General features: G+C 34.9%; 1 protein-coding gene across 1 annotated transcript in view; it reads left to right on the forward strand.

Annotated features, from left to right (window-relative positions):
• Positions 1-15,267, forward strand: part of CCDC14 (coiled-coil domain containing 14) — a 39,764-nt gene extending 24,497 nt beyond the window's left edge. The window contains exons 11-13 of the mRNA XM_044669163.1: positions 9,970-10,188; positions 10,262-10,394; positions 14,040-15,267. Of these exons, the coding sequence (XP_044525098.1) occupies positions 9,970-10,188; positions 10,262-10,394; positions 14,040-15,003 (1,316 nt within the window). The 3' untranslated portion in view covers positions 15,004-15,267. The remainder of the gene's footprint in view (positions 1-9,969; positions 10,189-10,261; positions 10,395-14,039) is intronic.
• Positions 15,268-16,543: the final 1,276 nt, after the last annotated feature.

Genomic DNA, 16,543 nt, shown 5'->3' on the forward strand with positions numbered 1-16,543 from the left:
AAATACAGAGTAGTGAAATACAGATGGTTTGGGAGAAAGGGCACTAGCAATTCAGATAGAAGGTATTAGGAAAGGTTTCATGTAGTAGTTATGTCTTGAAGAGAAAGATCCTGTGAGGGGTGAAGAACAGAGAAGAGACCAGTTTGGCTATATTGCAGGGTAGAAATAAAATTTATAGTTAGGATGAAAAGATAGTTTGAGACCAAAGAGAAATTGGACAATTTTGAATGCAGAAAATATAAAACTTCACGCAAAACCAAATGCACCTAAATTTAGGAGGGAAGCAGATAAATTGGAAAAAAATCTTGGCAACAAATTTCTCATAAAGATCTCATTTCCAAGAACTGATTCCAATAAAGAAGAATGAAAGATATTCCCCAATTTATAAATGATCAAAGGATATGAACAGTCAATTTTCAGAGGAAGAAATTCAAGGTATCAGTCATTTGAAAAAAATGTTCCACATCATTAATTAGAGAAGAAGCAAATTTAAGCCATTCTGAGGTTTTACCTTGTACCCATTAGACTAACAAAGGTGACCAAAAAATGGAAAATACTAGAAGGGCTGTGGAAAAATGTGTACACTGGTCCAGTCACTGTGGAAAGTAATTTGGAACTATATCTCAAAAGTTAATAAACCGTGCATATCCTTCAAGAGATATCAAATCTAAATGCTTTTAAAAGTGAGATCATGGAGGGCAGGTAGGTGGCTCAGTGGATTGAGAGCCAGGCCCAAAGATGGGAGGTCTCAGGTTCATATCTGTCCTCAGACACTTCCCAGCTGTGTGGCCCTGGGTAAGTCACTTGACCCCCATTGTCTATCCCTTACCAATCTTCTGCTTGAAACCAATACACAGTATTGATTCTAAGATGGAATGAAAGGGTTTAAAAAAAATAAAATAAAAACCATTGTTCGAAGACAAATAGCTTTGTAAAACTTTAGGAACTCTTGACCACCACGATTCCAGAGGATTCTGGATAAAACGTGCTACTTGCCTATTGACAGAAAAGTGATGGACTTAGGGTGAAGAATAAAACATGTTTTGAATGAGGCCAATGAGAATATTTGCTTGTTTACATATTTGTTAAAGGGTTCTGTTTGTCTTTTTTCTTCCCAATGAAAGATGGAGAAGGTGAATTATTTTTTTTCCCTTGAAAATGTTTTCATTAAAAAACAAAAAAAGAAAGAAAAAAGGCTAGGGCCAGATTGTAAAAGCCTGGCCTATTTAAAAGTTAAATAGAGAAGTTTGTGTTTTTTCTTAGAGGAATTAGGAAGCCCCTTAAGTTCACTGGAGAGGTCTGCACTTAAGAAAAATCAATTTAACAGCAATGCAGTGAGTGAATTGGAGTGGGGAGAGACTTAAAACCAGAGAGACCAATTAGGGGACTATTGCATAATCTAGGCAAAGTACTAACCTAATAAGATAACTCTATGAGTAGAAAAAAGGGCTAACAATGAAGAGGAAATTTATACTATGCAAGAAACATGCCATCCTATTTTTTTCCCTTTTTTCCCCCACATTTATTTAATTGACCTAAAGACTATGAAACCTTTTTGAAACAAAAACTAGGCAAATCCCATTTCTTATATTTCTGTCCCGATTTTTAGTGAAGAAAGGAAACATGATTGACACTTTTTCTTATGTGTGAATATAGTTACTTAAGTATTTTAATTACCTAAGTCTCACATCAGAGGTATGATCCCTTTTTCTTAGGTCTAGATCTATAGCTCCCTTCTCACTAGACATCATGTGACAAACAGCCCCCAAAATTTAAAAGACCTGGGTGCAGCTAAGTGGCTCAATGGTTAGAGAGCCAGGCCTGGAGTCAGAGAGTCCTGGCTTCGAATTTAGCCTCAAATACTTCTTAGCTATGTGACCATAGACAAATCACCTAATCCCAATTGCCTAGCCCTTAACACTCTTCTTTAAATGATACTTAGTATTGATTCTGAGATATATAATAAGGGTTTTAAAACAAGAAGAATTAATAGACCTGAAAACACATCCCTAAAAGTTGCAGAGGTATGTGTATAATTTGCTTTTGAGATGAAGGTAATATATGCATGTAGTAAAGTTGGCAGTGAATAGAGTGCTAAACATGGAGTCAGGATTTTACTCAAGTCTAAATTTGGCCTAAAATACTTATTAGCTGGGGGGCAGCTGGGTAGCTCAGTGGATTGAGAGTCAGGCCTAGAGACAGGAGGTCCTGGGTTCAAATCTGGCCTCAGACACTTTCCAACTGTGTGACCCTGGGCAAGACACTTAACCCCCATTGCCTAGCCCTTACCACTCTTCTGCCTTGGAACCAATACACAGTACTGATTTTAAGAGGGAAGGTAAGAATTCTTTAAAAAAAAAACAAAAAACACTAGCTGTTTGACTTTGGGTAAGTCATTTAACTTGTCTTAGTCTTAATTTCCTTATCTGTAAAATAGAAATAATAGCCTCACCTTTGCAAGGTTGTCATGTTTACATTCAAATGATAAATATAAAACACTTTGCAAACCATAAAGCATTATATAAATGATGGTAGTAATGACTAGCTCTAGTTGGTGCAATCTTCTAAGCTTTCCCTTAATAAAAATAAAAATTAAAAAAGAAAATTCTTTTTTTAAAATATCATTTGTTCTCAAAAAATTTAGAGTGTAGCTTTCCAACAGGCCTCATTGTTTCTTGACTGGACCATGGATTTTCCATAGTCTATCATTTCCCCATATTGTCTTTCTTTGCCCTATCATCATGTGAAAACTGTTGAACTCAGCATTAATATTATTGTTTCCCACCTTTAAGGTAAAAATTTGTAACAGGGATTGTGTTCTAGTTTTTGCAAGGCCACTTGTTTCATTTCCCTCTATTCCAAATATCATAAAGGTCGTTGGAGATACTTGGAGATAAATGTCAGAGCATAACTATCTCTGCTACCATAATTTCCTTTTAAACCCTCACTTTCCATCTTGGAATCAATACTAAGTATTGGTTCCAAGGCAGAAGAGTGGCAAAGGGTAGGCAATTGGGGTTAAGTGACTTGCCCAGGGTCACATAGCTAAGAAGTGTCTGAAACCAGATTTGAACCCAGGATCTCTCATCTCTACGTCTAGCTCGTAATCTACTGAGCCACCTAGCTATCCCTCCATAGTCTTTTGATTCTCATTAGGTGTTAAGAATTTTTATTTCATTAAGGGTAATTCCTCTTACAATAATCAATAGTACATTGGAGCTATATACATAGTATCTCATTGGCCTATACAAACAAAAGAAACACATAAAGTTCTATGAATACATAAATTCCCTCTTCAGAGAAATTCTTTTTTAGATCAATAAATTTCCATGTTCCTCTATTACTAATTGCAACAAAAAGCCATCAAATCAGAAGATTATTTGGAGCTAAAATTAGTATATATTGTCGATTATATTCTCAGTAATCATATTATTTCAATCAGCTAAAGGTAAGCAAAGTGATATCAGTATCCTTTCATATTCTGACTTTCCTCTTTAAGCATTGAGTCCTCTTTTCATCCATGTACAACATACCATGTCCTAATGCTATCATCCAAACCAAAAATCCATGTAAGAAAAATTAATTGTAGGCTAAGTTAAGATAATTGCAGTAATAGGTGTATATGACAGTGAAGTGGAACAGTGGATAGAATACTACATAGCCACAGTCAAAAGGACCTGCATTCAAATTTAGCTTCAGACACTCATTAGCTGTCTGGGCAAATCACTTAACCTCTGTTGGCTTCAGTTTCCTCATCTGTAAAATGGGGATATTTAACTTCCCAGGGTGGTTGGGAGAATCAAATTTGATCATAGATTTAAAGTGATTAACAACGCCTGCTATATAATGAGTATATCGATGTTACCTATTACTATTGTTGTTATTAATGATTCCCAAATAAAGTTAAGCCTCTAGCTTTCACTCATACCTACAATATTCTTTCTGCTTGTCTTAATTAGAAAGTTCTTGTTTAGAAAAACTTAACCAAGGTGTGGAATTTTACTTCTCATATTCAAAGGCCCATATTAGATGTTCCCCTAAGGTTATTATATTTCATCCACCAAATTTCTGAGTTTTTAAGATTATAAATCCTCAAATTTATTAGTCTTTCACTCTAACAGGCTAGTGGGATCTATTGACCACTAAATGTTTTTCTTTTTTCCTCTAAAAATAGCTTTTTTATGGCAAATGCAAAATAACTCTTGCTTTCTTTTCTAGATTTCTTTAAAAATGGTGTTAGCAACATATCTTGTTATTACCCATTGGCCAGCACTGCTTCCCTTTGCATTTCTATAAGGACAAAGTACATATATACGTGTGTGTATTCTTTTTTTTTTTTTAATTATTTTTTTTGCTTTTTTTTTTTTTAAACCCTTGTACTTCGGTGTATTGTCTCATAGGTGGAAGATTGGTAAGGGTGGGCAATGGGGGTCAAGTGACTTGCCCAGGGTCACACAGCTGGGAAGTGGCTGAGGCCGGGTTTTAAATTATTTTTTTAGAAAAATTTTCCATGGTTACATGATTCTTGTTTTTACTTTCCCCTTCACCACCACCCCCATATCCAACGCACATTTCCACTGGTTTTAACATGTGTGATCAATCAAGACTTATTTACAGATTTTTGATAGTTGCATTGGTGTGGTCCTGTAGTGTCTACATCCCCAACCATGTCTGCATCAACCCATGTGTTCAAGCGGTTGTTTTTCTTCTGTGTTTCCACTCCTGCAGTTCTTCCTCTGAATGTGGATAGTGTTCTTTTCCATAAATCCCTCAGAATTGTCCTGGATCATTGCTTCGCTGCCAGTACAGAAGTCCATTACATTCTATTTTTGCCACAGTGTATCAGTTTCTGTGTACAATGTTCTTCCAGCTCTGCTCCTTTCACTCTGCATCAATTCCTGGAAGTCTTTCCAGTTCACATGGAATTCCTCCAGTTTCTTATTCCTTTGAGCAATAGTATTCCATCACCAGCATATACCACAATTTGTTCAGCCATTCCCCAATTGAATATATATATATATTCTTACAAGTAAATGCATACAAACTGGTTTAATTAATTCTGGAAAAGTAGACAGAAACTGGAAATTCTTTCTCCCAAGCCATTCCTTCTAAATTTTCCTGTTACTGTCAAAGGTACTATCATCCTGCTAGTCCCCAAGGTGCACAGCTTCAGTGTTATCCTTGACTCCCCTTACTAACCCCATACATTCTTATGGAATCTAGTCATTTGAACTTTCACACCACTGGTATATATCCTTTCCTTTCCACTCAGAAGTTGGGCGATATATAAAAGAAAGTACAAATGTCAACACTGAAATTTAATTGTAACTGATGATTGACACCCTTTGGGCTCTTTAGAAAAAAGTCATTAAACCAATGTTGTTATCATTCAAATAACCACTTGGATAAATCCTTTGTAGGTATGAATTGTCTATTTAAATTTTAAGATGTAATACTTTTGCAAACTTGAATATTTAATCCATGCTAATAGGATCATTTTTCAAATAGTTATCATTTCCAAAGTGTTGCTTGCAAACCACTTTTTGTAATAGAATCACTTGTTTACATATGATCCAAAACTATTAAAACAGCCCTAAAATTTGAATATCTACTGTTCACAGTGACTCTCAGAATCTAATTATTCTTCTTAGGTTTTTTTCCCATTTATATTTCTCACATTTTTAATTATTTTAATCATTTGGTAATAGAGAAGTGCATAGTGGACATGGATATTAGGGTATAACATACTACCATCAGAAAATTTACACAGGAACAATGTTATAAAGAATATAATTAAATGGGTAGGTAGGTACCACAGTGGATAGAGTACTAGGCCTGGAGTCAGACACTCCCTAGCAGTGTGACCCTGAGCAAGTTATTTAACTCCAATTACCTAGTCCTTGCTGCTCTTTTGTCTTAGAATTCATACTTAGAAGGTAATGATTTTGTATAATTGGAAAAGGAAATGGGCTCAATCTTACAGTAACATATAGAGATCAGAGGGTGATCAACCAACAGTCTGCCTATTCCCTTGCTATCCACGCTGTGCCCCCTGATGTTGGGTGTTAACCTCACACAGAATGAGAAGGTATGGATGGGTTGGGATCTCTACTATTGGCAGATCCATCAAAGGATTTAAAATTTCTGCAGATTTTTCATTTTATCTCTATTGTCCTCCCAGTTTCCATCTTAAATGCCTTAAGGGACAATCTGCCTTAATTTACTTTCTTGATATTATTTCTACTGCTTCTTGCTGTTTTACAAAGTGTTGCTACAGATAATCACCTGCTTTCTCCATCTGTAAGATTTGACATTTTATATTCTAAATAAAAGATTGTCTTTGACTACCATTTCTCTCCATTTGTCAAGGAGATAGATGCTAGTTAAGATAGTTTTTACACTCTCTGTGTTATGTAGTACATGGGTTAAACTTCCTAAGGAAATATTAATGACATCTGTTTTATTTAATTTCTAATTTTTCACAAAACCAGTTTGTTTGATATAGCTATGGTATAGATTGCATCACTTGTACATATCTTCTCATTTTTACTCTTCTAAGTTCACAATTAAATCAAATATAATTTGTTAGATAAAATATTACATAAATTTTTGAACAGAAGATATTTTTGAAATTGCTCCTATTTTTAAGATCATGTCTGAGAGGTTTTTTTTAATGGCATAGAAGATAGAGGACTAGAAATGAGGGAGGAAAACCTCAACTTAAGTCCTATTTCTTGATACATACTTGATACATACTTGTTCTGTGACCACGGCAAATTACTTAATTTCTCAGGGCCCAAAACAAGTCTGTAAGTTTAAACAAACAGGTTGCTGATCTAAATCAGTGGAGGGAATTTCCATTACTAGCAATTCCTCACACCAATGAAATCAGGACTGAAGTAAAACAATTTTTTATTACCTGCTGTTATATAATTTTTGCTGCTGGCCTTAACTTTTATCCTTTCCTGATCCTAAACATGACATACTCTTCTGCCTTTTCATTTATGCTTGCTCACTGTTCCCCTTCCTCACATATCTACCTATTGAAATCATTCCCTTCTTTCAAGGCCTAGTCCTAATGCTCCCTCTTCAATGAACCAGTTAACCTAGTTCTTTCAGCCAGAAGTCACTTCCTCAAATCCTTCATGCCTATTTGACATTTACTATGTACTTATTACATTCTCAGTTGAACAGTTATTTGCATATGTGTCTTCTCCTTTACTAGATTGTAAATTTTCTGAGGACAAAGTTGTATGCATATGTGTATATATTCTCATTTTCCTTTTTTTTTTTTTAGTCTTTTAATACTATATATACCTTGGCAATATTAGGCAGTGATTGGCCAACTATATTGAATTATAGGGAATACCCCTGTGCTTTCTGTGTCTTATCTGTATCAAGATCCTCACTAGCCTGTTTATAGTAGAGCCCTGGATAGTATAAAAGAGTTTGGATAAGGCTATTGCTTCTGTGACCAAACTTAAAGCCTGAGTCAAGATTTTGAAAGAAAAGAATTGTCTTCAATTCATAAGAAATGAAATCCAAGTATTCTAATGGTAATAACTATCCATGTGTGACTTGAATATATTAATCTCTTGAGTACATATTTCATATGATTTTTTTCTGTCCTAAAAAAATACAGATGAAAAACATCCCCCCAAAGTTGATAAATGTTGTAGTCAATAAAAACCCTGAATTTATTCCAGGAATACCAATTTATCCATAATCACTTCCTTTATTTTACATAATTTAAAAAAATAAAACTTTTGTTAGGTGTTTCTTAAAAAAGTTAGAATAGGGGGCAGCTGGGTAGCTCAGTGGAGTGAGAGTCAGGCCTAGAGACAGGAGTTTTTTTTTTTTTTTTTTTTTTCAGCCACTTCCCAGCTGTGTGACCCTGGGCAAGTCACTTGACCCCCATTGCCCACCCTTACCAATCTTCCACCTATGAGACAATACACCGAAGTACAAGGGTTTAAAAAAAAAAAAAAGTTAGAATAGACTTTTGTGGTACCAGAAAAAAATAAACAGTGGTTATTGGGAAATGATGAATAAACTAATGGAAATGAAATATTATCATGTTATGAGAAACAACAAATTTTTGGCATCAGAGAACCATAGGAAGATTCATATGAAAGGATACAGAGGAAGATAAAACAGAAGAATAAAAAACACAAGAACTACAGTAAAGTAAATAAAAAGACAAAGCCAGACACTGAATACTTATAATAACCAGCCACCCTTGAGAAGAGATGGAACAGTCTATCACCAAATACTCATACATTTTGACCCAGAGATACTACTAGGCATACACTCCAGAAAGGTCAAAGGCAAAGGACCCATATGTACAAAATAATTAAGGCAGCACTTTTTCTTTAGCAAAAAAAAAGAAACAAAATTTGTTGGGGAACAACTGAACAATATAGTACATAAATATACTGGGATATTTTTGCTCTCAGAAATGATGAAAGGGATATCAATTCAGAGAAACCTGGGAAGATTTGTATAAATAAATGCATAATATGATATTATAATGATCAAATAACTTTGAAAGCCTTAAGATCTTTGATCAGTGCAATAACCAATGAGGATTCCAAATGACTGTTGAAATGTTTACAATCTCTTGGCAGAGAGGTAATAGACAATAGATGAGAGGTGCAAAATATGACATACATTTCTGGACAAAAAATATGTGAACTTATTTTTTTGTCTTTATAAAGAAAAGCTTTATTTGCAGAGGGAAGTGGAAAGGTAATGATATTGACCACTTTTTAAAAAGGGAAGCACATCAATGAAATATTAAAAATATACAGATGAGAGCAGAAGGCAGTTTAGAATGGGATACGTATAAGCAAGACTTGTGTTTATACATGTTTTTATATGTACATATATATTAAAACCATGTATAGTGGAGATTCATGGTTTTCTATATAATCCTCTTATTTATATATCAAAATATTCTAATTTGTTGTTTGTCAAGTTTGAAAAGTTTGGAAGAAATGCATCTCCTTTTTGGAGACTGGGGAGAGGGTTGCTAAGTCTGTGAAACATCACCTATGCTCTCAGATAAGGTCACTTTTATCAGTTGTTTTGCTTAACTGTTTTTCTTTGTTAAAAGAAAGGGCTCATTGGAGAGATGGTGATATGGGAGTATATTTTGAAATGACTGAGGTTTTTAAAAGGCCTTCACTATAACTTTTTTTAAAACCATATTATTGGGGGGGGGGGAATCTTTTTAAAAGTTAGTATTTCAGGTGATAGCAACTAGAAACAAACCAGAATCTGCCTATTGATTGAGGAATAGCAAAACAAATTGCGGTGCATAAATATATTGGAATATTTTTGTGCAGTAAGAGAATGAACCTGAGGAAATTTGGAGTAACATGGGAAGAATCATGAACTAATACAGAAAAAAGTAAGAACCAAAAGAATAACATACAGAAAGTTTATAATAATTTAGACTAGGTCGATGTTGGTTTACAGACCAGTTGCTTTTAATCTTTATTACAAGGGAGGGGAAACAAGTTGGTGTGTGGGAAGGATATATTCAGAACTGAATGTGACATTTAAAAAAGGCATCAGTAGAAGGATTCTTTTTTAATTTAAGTAGCATTATATATTTTAAAAGACCAAAAGTAAGGATATAAGGGTTCCCTCTAGTGAAGAATAAAAACAATTTTATTAAAGTTTTATTATAATTTTGGCAAAATCCAGAAAAGATATAAATTCTAATCTCCACATATAGTCAAGTTGGTCATCCTTGAAATATATTATTTTTAAATTAATAAGACTACCACTTGAAAATATCTGCCATTGAAAGACTTGACTTGTTAAATTTTTTTCAGTATGTGGTGAGTTTATACAAAATTGCCCAACATAAGGTCGTTATGATTAAAACTTTAGATTCTACTTAAATATCTAACTATATGTAGTTTAAGCTTTAGAAATACAGTTTGGTCTCTGTCTTTACAGTAATTTCCATTCAGTCACTGAATATGTCCCTGCAAACCCAGTTGAAGGAGTCATTAAGGAATCAGAAGTTAATGAAGACTAAGAACGAGAAGCTCTTAAAAGTGATTGAAAACCAGAAGGAAGAGTACAAAAAGTGTATCAAACTGTTTCAAGAGCAAGATAAAAAAGTACTTGAAAATAAGCAGCACTTTGAGATGGAGACCACAAAAATTAAAATGGGTGTGTATTTAAACTATAGGAAATGATCATATTTCTGTTAAAAAGGAAAACTAAAACTCTTTTTACATTTTAGAATTGGAGGAAGCCTTGGCCAGTGTGAAAACCTACCATTTTAAACTGGAAACATCTAGAAAAGAAAATAAAATCTTGGAGTTAACAGTACATCAGCGTGATGCTGAAATCACCCGGCTAAAAGAACTTACCAGGTAATCTTCATCCACATTCCAATTAACCCAAAAGTTGTGATGCCTGTCTACTAATTATATCAAAATTTTAAGAGTTCAGGAGGATCTCAAATCTTGACTGTCTCATACCTATAGCATATCTTTTCCTATCTCCAGCATCCTTCTGTCATTCAATTCCGTGTATTTTATTTCCTACCCCTTCTCTTCAGTCTATCCAAGGTTATTTTTGATATCTGCCCTCTACATTTTTTATGTATTGTCATTGAGAAAAGGAGGTGAGATCTTCTAGAATTCTTCCTAAATCAGTGTCTGCCTGCTCAATCTTCTTTCCCATAAGAGTAGCAAGTAATATTAGTAAAGACAACCTTGCTTTATTCCCACTTTAGTGGCCTTCCTTTTCACAAGAACTATCTTGGCACCATCTGTCTATCCTTCTCACTCTATCCTGAGCTGTAGCCAACCTGTGAGTTTTTTAAGACCTCAAAAAGATTCCAGAGCTTGTCTTGATTATTTTTCCTCATATTTAATAACCCTTTGCACTTTGCTTTTAATGAAATATACCTCATGACTTCAGGTTAATCTATGTTAATTTGATTAATTGGGCATTTTAATAACTCAAAGGGACTGGTAGACCTGTTTAGGTACAGGTATGCATAGGATTTGGCACAACTCCCAGTACAATGATAGGTTCCTGAATGCAGGTATTGTCATTATTTGGGGTCTCAGAAGCTTTTTTTGTTTTTGAGTCTTGGTTAATTCATGTTAATTTCAAAACACTGTCAAGTGACTTTATAGTGTCATCTTGGTAAGAGGCTTGAATCTACAAATAGTTTTTTGTTTTGTTTTTTAAACCCTTACCTTCTGCCTTAGAATCAATATTGTGTATTGGTTTCAAGGCAGAAGAATGGTGAGGCAATGAGGGTTAAGTGACTTGCCCAGGGTCACACAGCTGGGAAGTGTCTGAGGACAGATTTGAATCTAGGACCTCCTGTCTCTGGCCCTGGCTCTCAATCCACTGAGCTACCCAGCTGCCCCCTTGCTCTGTTTTTTTAAAAATTGCAAAGTATCCTGGAACTGGCCCCACTTGTATTTTTGTTTATTTATTTTGAGCCCTTACCTTCCTCTTTAAAATCAATACTATGTGTTGGTTTCAAGGCAGAAGAGTGGTAAGGGCTAGGCCTAGGCCAAGGGGGTTAAGTGACTTGTCCAGGATCACACAGCTAGGAAGTGTCCAAGGCCATATTTGAGCCCAGGATCTCCCACCCCTAGGCCTAGCTCTGAATCCACTGAGCTATCCAACTGCAAACCCCCCACCCACCCGCACCCCCAGTTGTTTATTTATTTTCATTATTTATTTATTTATTTATTTGTTTGTTTGTTTGTTTGTTTGTTTTTTGGTCGTTTATTAATATTCATTTTTAACTTGGTTATATGATTCAGTGTTTTTAAACACTGATGATCAGGATTTTTTTTTTTTTCAGTTTTACTTTTTGAAATTAAGAGACATTAAAAATGGGCAGAACAACAGCAATAAGTATGTCAAATAAAATAAGTGTATAAACCCTTTCTTGAGCCTCCATTCATCCCTCTGGTCAGAACTGACCCCAAGTAGATAGGTGTTCTGTTTTTACTAACCTATAGAGGGCGATACCACATAGCTTTGTCTGCAGTGATCAGAAACTGACCTGTGAAGGCTGGCACATGCCATGAACTTTTTCATATTTCATTCATCCCCATGCTGCATAACCTTTTGAATGATTACAGATATAATGGTCACTCTTTTTAGATTTTAATGTAATCTGTGGTTTAAAATTATGCAAAAAGGAATAAGAAATGGAGCAATAGGAATAGAAAGTGTTCTTCAAAGCACTTGAATACTGTACCAGTTGGTGGATATTTATATGGCAATACTTCTTATAAGTGGGGGAGGGAAGATCTTGATTGATTTATTATGGAAAGAGCTTTTTTTTTTTTCCAGACCACTATCCATTTGTTGTTTGTTTTAAATTTAGAAATCTGTAGCTTTTTCTGTAGATCAAAATACAAATATCTTCACTAGAATTATTTAGAGACTTTCATTTTAAATACATAGAATTTTTTTACTTTAAATGTCTTTCTTGTTACCTTACACATTAGAAAATTTTACTGATTTCCATTAAATTTTATTTCAATAAATTATTTTCAGTGATAGGATTGTGTCTTGCTCTCTTCCTGATTCTTAAGTTTATAAAACTATCGTTTCACACTGTTTGACTACTAGTAGGCAATATACAATAGGCATTTCCTATTTTGAGAAAATCCAGCAGGGTAGTACAAAACTCCCAACCTTTTTAGTTAGAAGGTTCCTTAAAGATATGCTTCTCTAATTTATTTACATTTTTACAACTTTTTAACCACTTGGTGTGAGGTGAGCAAAAAAATTATTACTATTACTTAAAAATGGGAGGCACCTAGGTAGCTCAGTGGATAGATAGACATGTCCAGAAACAGGAGATCCCAGGTTCAAAATTGACCTCAGACACTTCCTAGCTGTGTGACCCTGGGCAAGTCACTTAACCCCCATTGCCTAGCCCTTAATACTCTTCTGCCTTGGAACCAATACATAGTATTCATTATATGCTGGAAAGTAACGCTTTTTTTAAAAAAAGAAATAGATCAGGAATAAAGAAAAGGCATTTTTGAAATTATAATATAGACCAAGTAGGAAATATTTCAATTTAAATAAGATTGATTTGTAAAAAACTTTTATAGGAATCTGTTTCTTAAAACCATGGCCACCTGCATATAATCCCTAGCCATGCTGTTCTGATAATAACCACTAGAGGGCAATACATTTTTTGTATGTATACTTCTAGTGGAAAGAAATAACTCGCTTTCAGTTTGAGGTGCTGTGAAAAAATTAGTACTATATATAGTATCCTAGAAGTGAAAGCTACCTTAGTGTACCTCTACCTAAAGCATAAATTCCATCTTATACCTGACTAGTTGTCATCTAGCCTCCCACTTTCTGTATTTTAACCAAATATGTCATTACAAACCAGTCACTGAACTGTAAATCCAAGACCTAAGTTTAAATCCCATTCCAGCCACTTAGCATCTGTGTGACCTTGGGCAAATCGATTAACTTCTCTGAGCTTCTGTTTCCTCATGTGTAAAAGGAGAAGGTTGAACAAGATAACCTCTAAGGATTCTCTTCTAACTAGCTTGCACCGTCCCTCCCTTCTTCCCTTTCTTCCTTCTCTTCCTTTCCCCTTCCTTCCTTCCTCCTTCCTCTCTCTCCCTCTTTCCTCCCTCTCCCCACTCTTTCTCCCAATATACATATATAAGTAAATAAATATATAAAATTTCTGTTAACGTTTTCAGAAGAATGTTTTCTGAACTTTTTTTTGTACATGAAAATATTACATTTGGGGTTCTATTGGCTTAAAGTCACTTTCTGTACTACTTTCTCCAGCAAGGTCAAACACATTCCAGAAATACAGTGTTTTCCTTTATACTTTTAACCTGTGCAGGTGGTTGGAATCTCTGGTATAAATCATTCCATGTGGTCAAAATTAAATCTAAGCCATCTGTGACATTTTATTCAAAATGGAAGTGAGCTATTGCCAAAAGAAAAATATACAGTGGCCAGAAAAACTAACACATATACCAAATTTCTCCCAACAGAACTTTGCAGAACAACATGACACAATTCCTCACAGACTTCAGTGTGGACAATGCTCTTTATAAGCCTGAAACAATGCTTACCAGATCCCTTCTAGACATTCATGAAGAACACCTACAGTGTGAACAGTCTCCATCTCCACTTCCCATGAATTACCTTAAAAGTTTAGAAAACAACCAAATTTATACTCACACAGAATCACCATTTTTAAAAGAAGATGGAAAAGGGAGAGTGCCAGCTACACCTTATGAAAATTTCCTAAACCCCGAAGTCTGTAAACATAAACTCCTAGATTTAGATCATGAATTAGGGACTCTACCTTATCATTCAAAAGCCCTTTCAGAAACAGGGAGTGAGACTGACACGTTACTAGATGATGAATCCAGACTGAATGATGAGACAATTTACCTTCCCTTTGCTGTAAGCTCCTCTAAAAAGAAATCCACTCCTGAAAGAGCAAGTCCATTGCCACAGAACAATGTTGCTAACTCCAAACTATCTAACAACAATGGAATCTCTGCTTCGGAAAAGTCCATCTCTTTATTTGCATCCTCAGATGATACAAAGGCTGGTTTCGAAATGTTTCCTGGTACTTCCACTCTGAAAAGGGAAACAGAAGTTGTATCCGAAAAGGTGAGGGAAGTTAATACAGATGATGAGCAACTGCTGATGAAAATAAAGGAGGTAATCAGTAAGATCCCCAGTGACTTTGGGGATAATCCTTCAGGTCAACAGAGTACCGTGACATATCAAGATGCTAGCTCTCTGTTGAAAAACAGTACTCTCTGTGATTACAGCTTTTTAAATACCGATTTAATGTCAAGAATGTCTAACTGCTGGAGTGTGTCTTCCCTCTCATCATTCACTTCACATGATGAACAAGACTTCAGAAATGGCCTTGCAGCATTGGATGCCAATATAACTAGGCTACAAAAAACTTTACAGACTGGTCTGCTGAAGAAATGAATCTAAAAGGAAACAAAACTGAGTGTGTCCATTCTTCATTTGTTACAGAATATTTTGATACTTTGTGCCCTGTTTATGTAGTGTCTTTATAATGAGTGTTTTATATTAGTTTAAATTATGGGTGGAATTAATTTATCAATGGAATAAACTAAATTTTTTATTGTATTAATTTGACACTGAAATTTATAAAGTCTAGTCATCTTCCAGGATTAATATTTAAGGGAACAAGTATCCTAATTATCTAGGAGAGATTTGTAAATTGTGTCCAACACTTATCTATTAAATTATTAAATTCAAATTTACCCTGTGATTTGGATATAGTTAGTGCTATCAGATAGTGTGGGGAGACCCAGAAAAAAGAGAACTGAAAAAATTCCATTGAACTTGATACACATGTCATTGGTGACCTTTAAGAATATACTTTCAGTCATGATGGAGGTAGCAGCCAGGTTTCATAGAGTGAAGGAGAGTTCGAGCTTGTGAGGAAATGATAGCAGGTCTTTATATTTGACAGAGAAATGGAAATAAGACTGCCCCTCTGGGAAATTTGATAATGATTCTTCCATTGTTCAGATGTTTAATGCTACATATGTAAAATGACTCGTCCTCTTAGAGTGTGACAATTCTAGACTACCTCTCTTACATGTTTCAGTGTTTAAAGATATAAACTGACCAACCCTCCATCATTAATAAAGGATGAATAGAAATGGAGCCACATGTTATACTCATCACAGTGTGAGAAAATAGCTTAAAAGGAAGAACTCAATTGACTAGGGTTCCAAGTAAAGTAGTATGGAATTGAAATTGGGCTACAAGTTACCAAAGGAAACCACAAACGGTTGTGATGGAAGGGAAGAGAAAAGAGGGGTATCTAAAGTAAGGTGAAGAAGAAAGTACTAAGTAAAATCCTACAGATGATGGACAGTCACTGTACTACATCTCCTCTCCCACTCATGGCTATCAAATTGGGTGAGCTCCTCATGCAGTCCTACTCTGGTTCTGTAGTCTAAGAAAGAAGAAGGCAAGATATAAGATGTGGAGCTCAGGTATCCAAAGGACAACTGAGCAATGTAGACTACTAGAAGGGGAGAAATGATTACAAACAATCATTTCTGAGGAAGAACATAACTGAAGAACAGAATGAATATTCCACAGTGGAATATATGTTTAGTTGAAGAGTGGAAAAGAAGCTTAGGTGGGCAGAAGAAAAGGGAAAAGTGATGAGACAAGGGACCACCAGAAGAAAAAAATAAGCAGTACCCTAGATCAAACTGAAGAAAAGAGTCATTTGAGTGTTCCCACCTCTCTACACCATCACTGCTCACCCACCATGACACCTTTACATATGCATACTGTATTTCCATAATCTTTTTTATAAGAGGTTTTCCTTACTGAGATGTTATTTGATTAGGATCTGATTAAAATAATTCCATGTAGAATATAAATAATTGCTATGGATACAGAACTTCCAGATTTTCAAAGTCATTTTCACTGTCACATTTGATTAATTTTTTTTTAACCATCACTTTCTGTCTTAGAA

The sequence above is a fragment of the Gracilinanus agilis genome, chromosome 3, assembly GCF_016433145.1.
Source record: "Gracilinanus agilis isolate LMUSP501 chromosome 3, AgileGrace, whole genome shotgun sequence".
NCBI classification, from domain to species: domain Eukaryota; kingdom Metazoa; phylum Chordata; class Mammalia; order Didelphimorphia; family Didelphidae; genus Gracilinanus; species Gracilinanus agilis.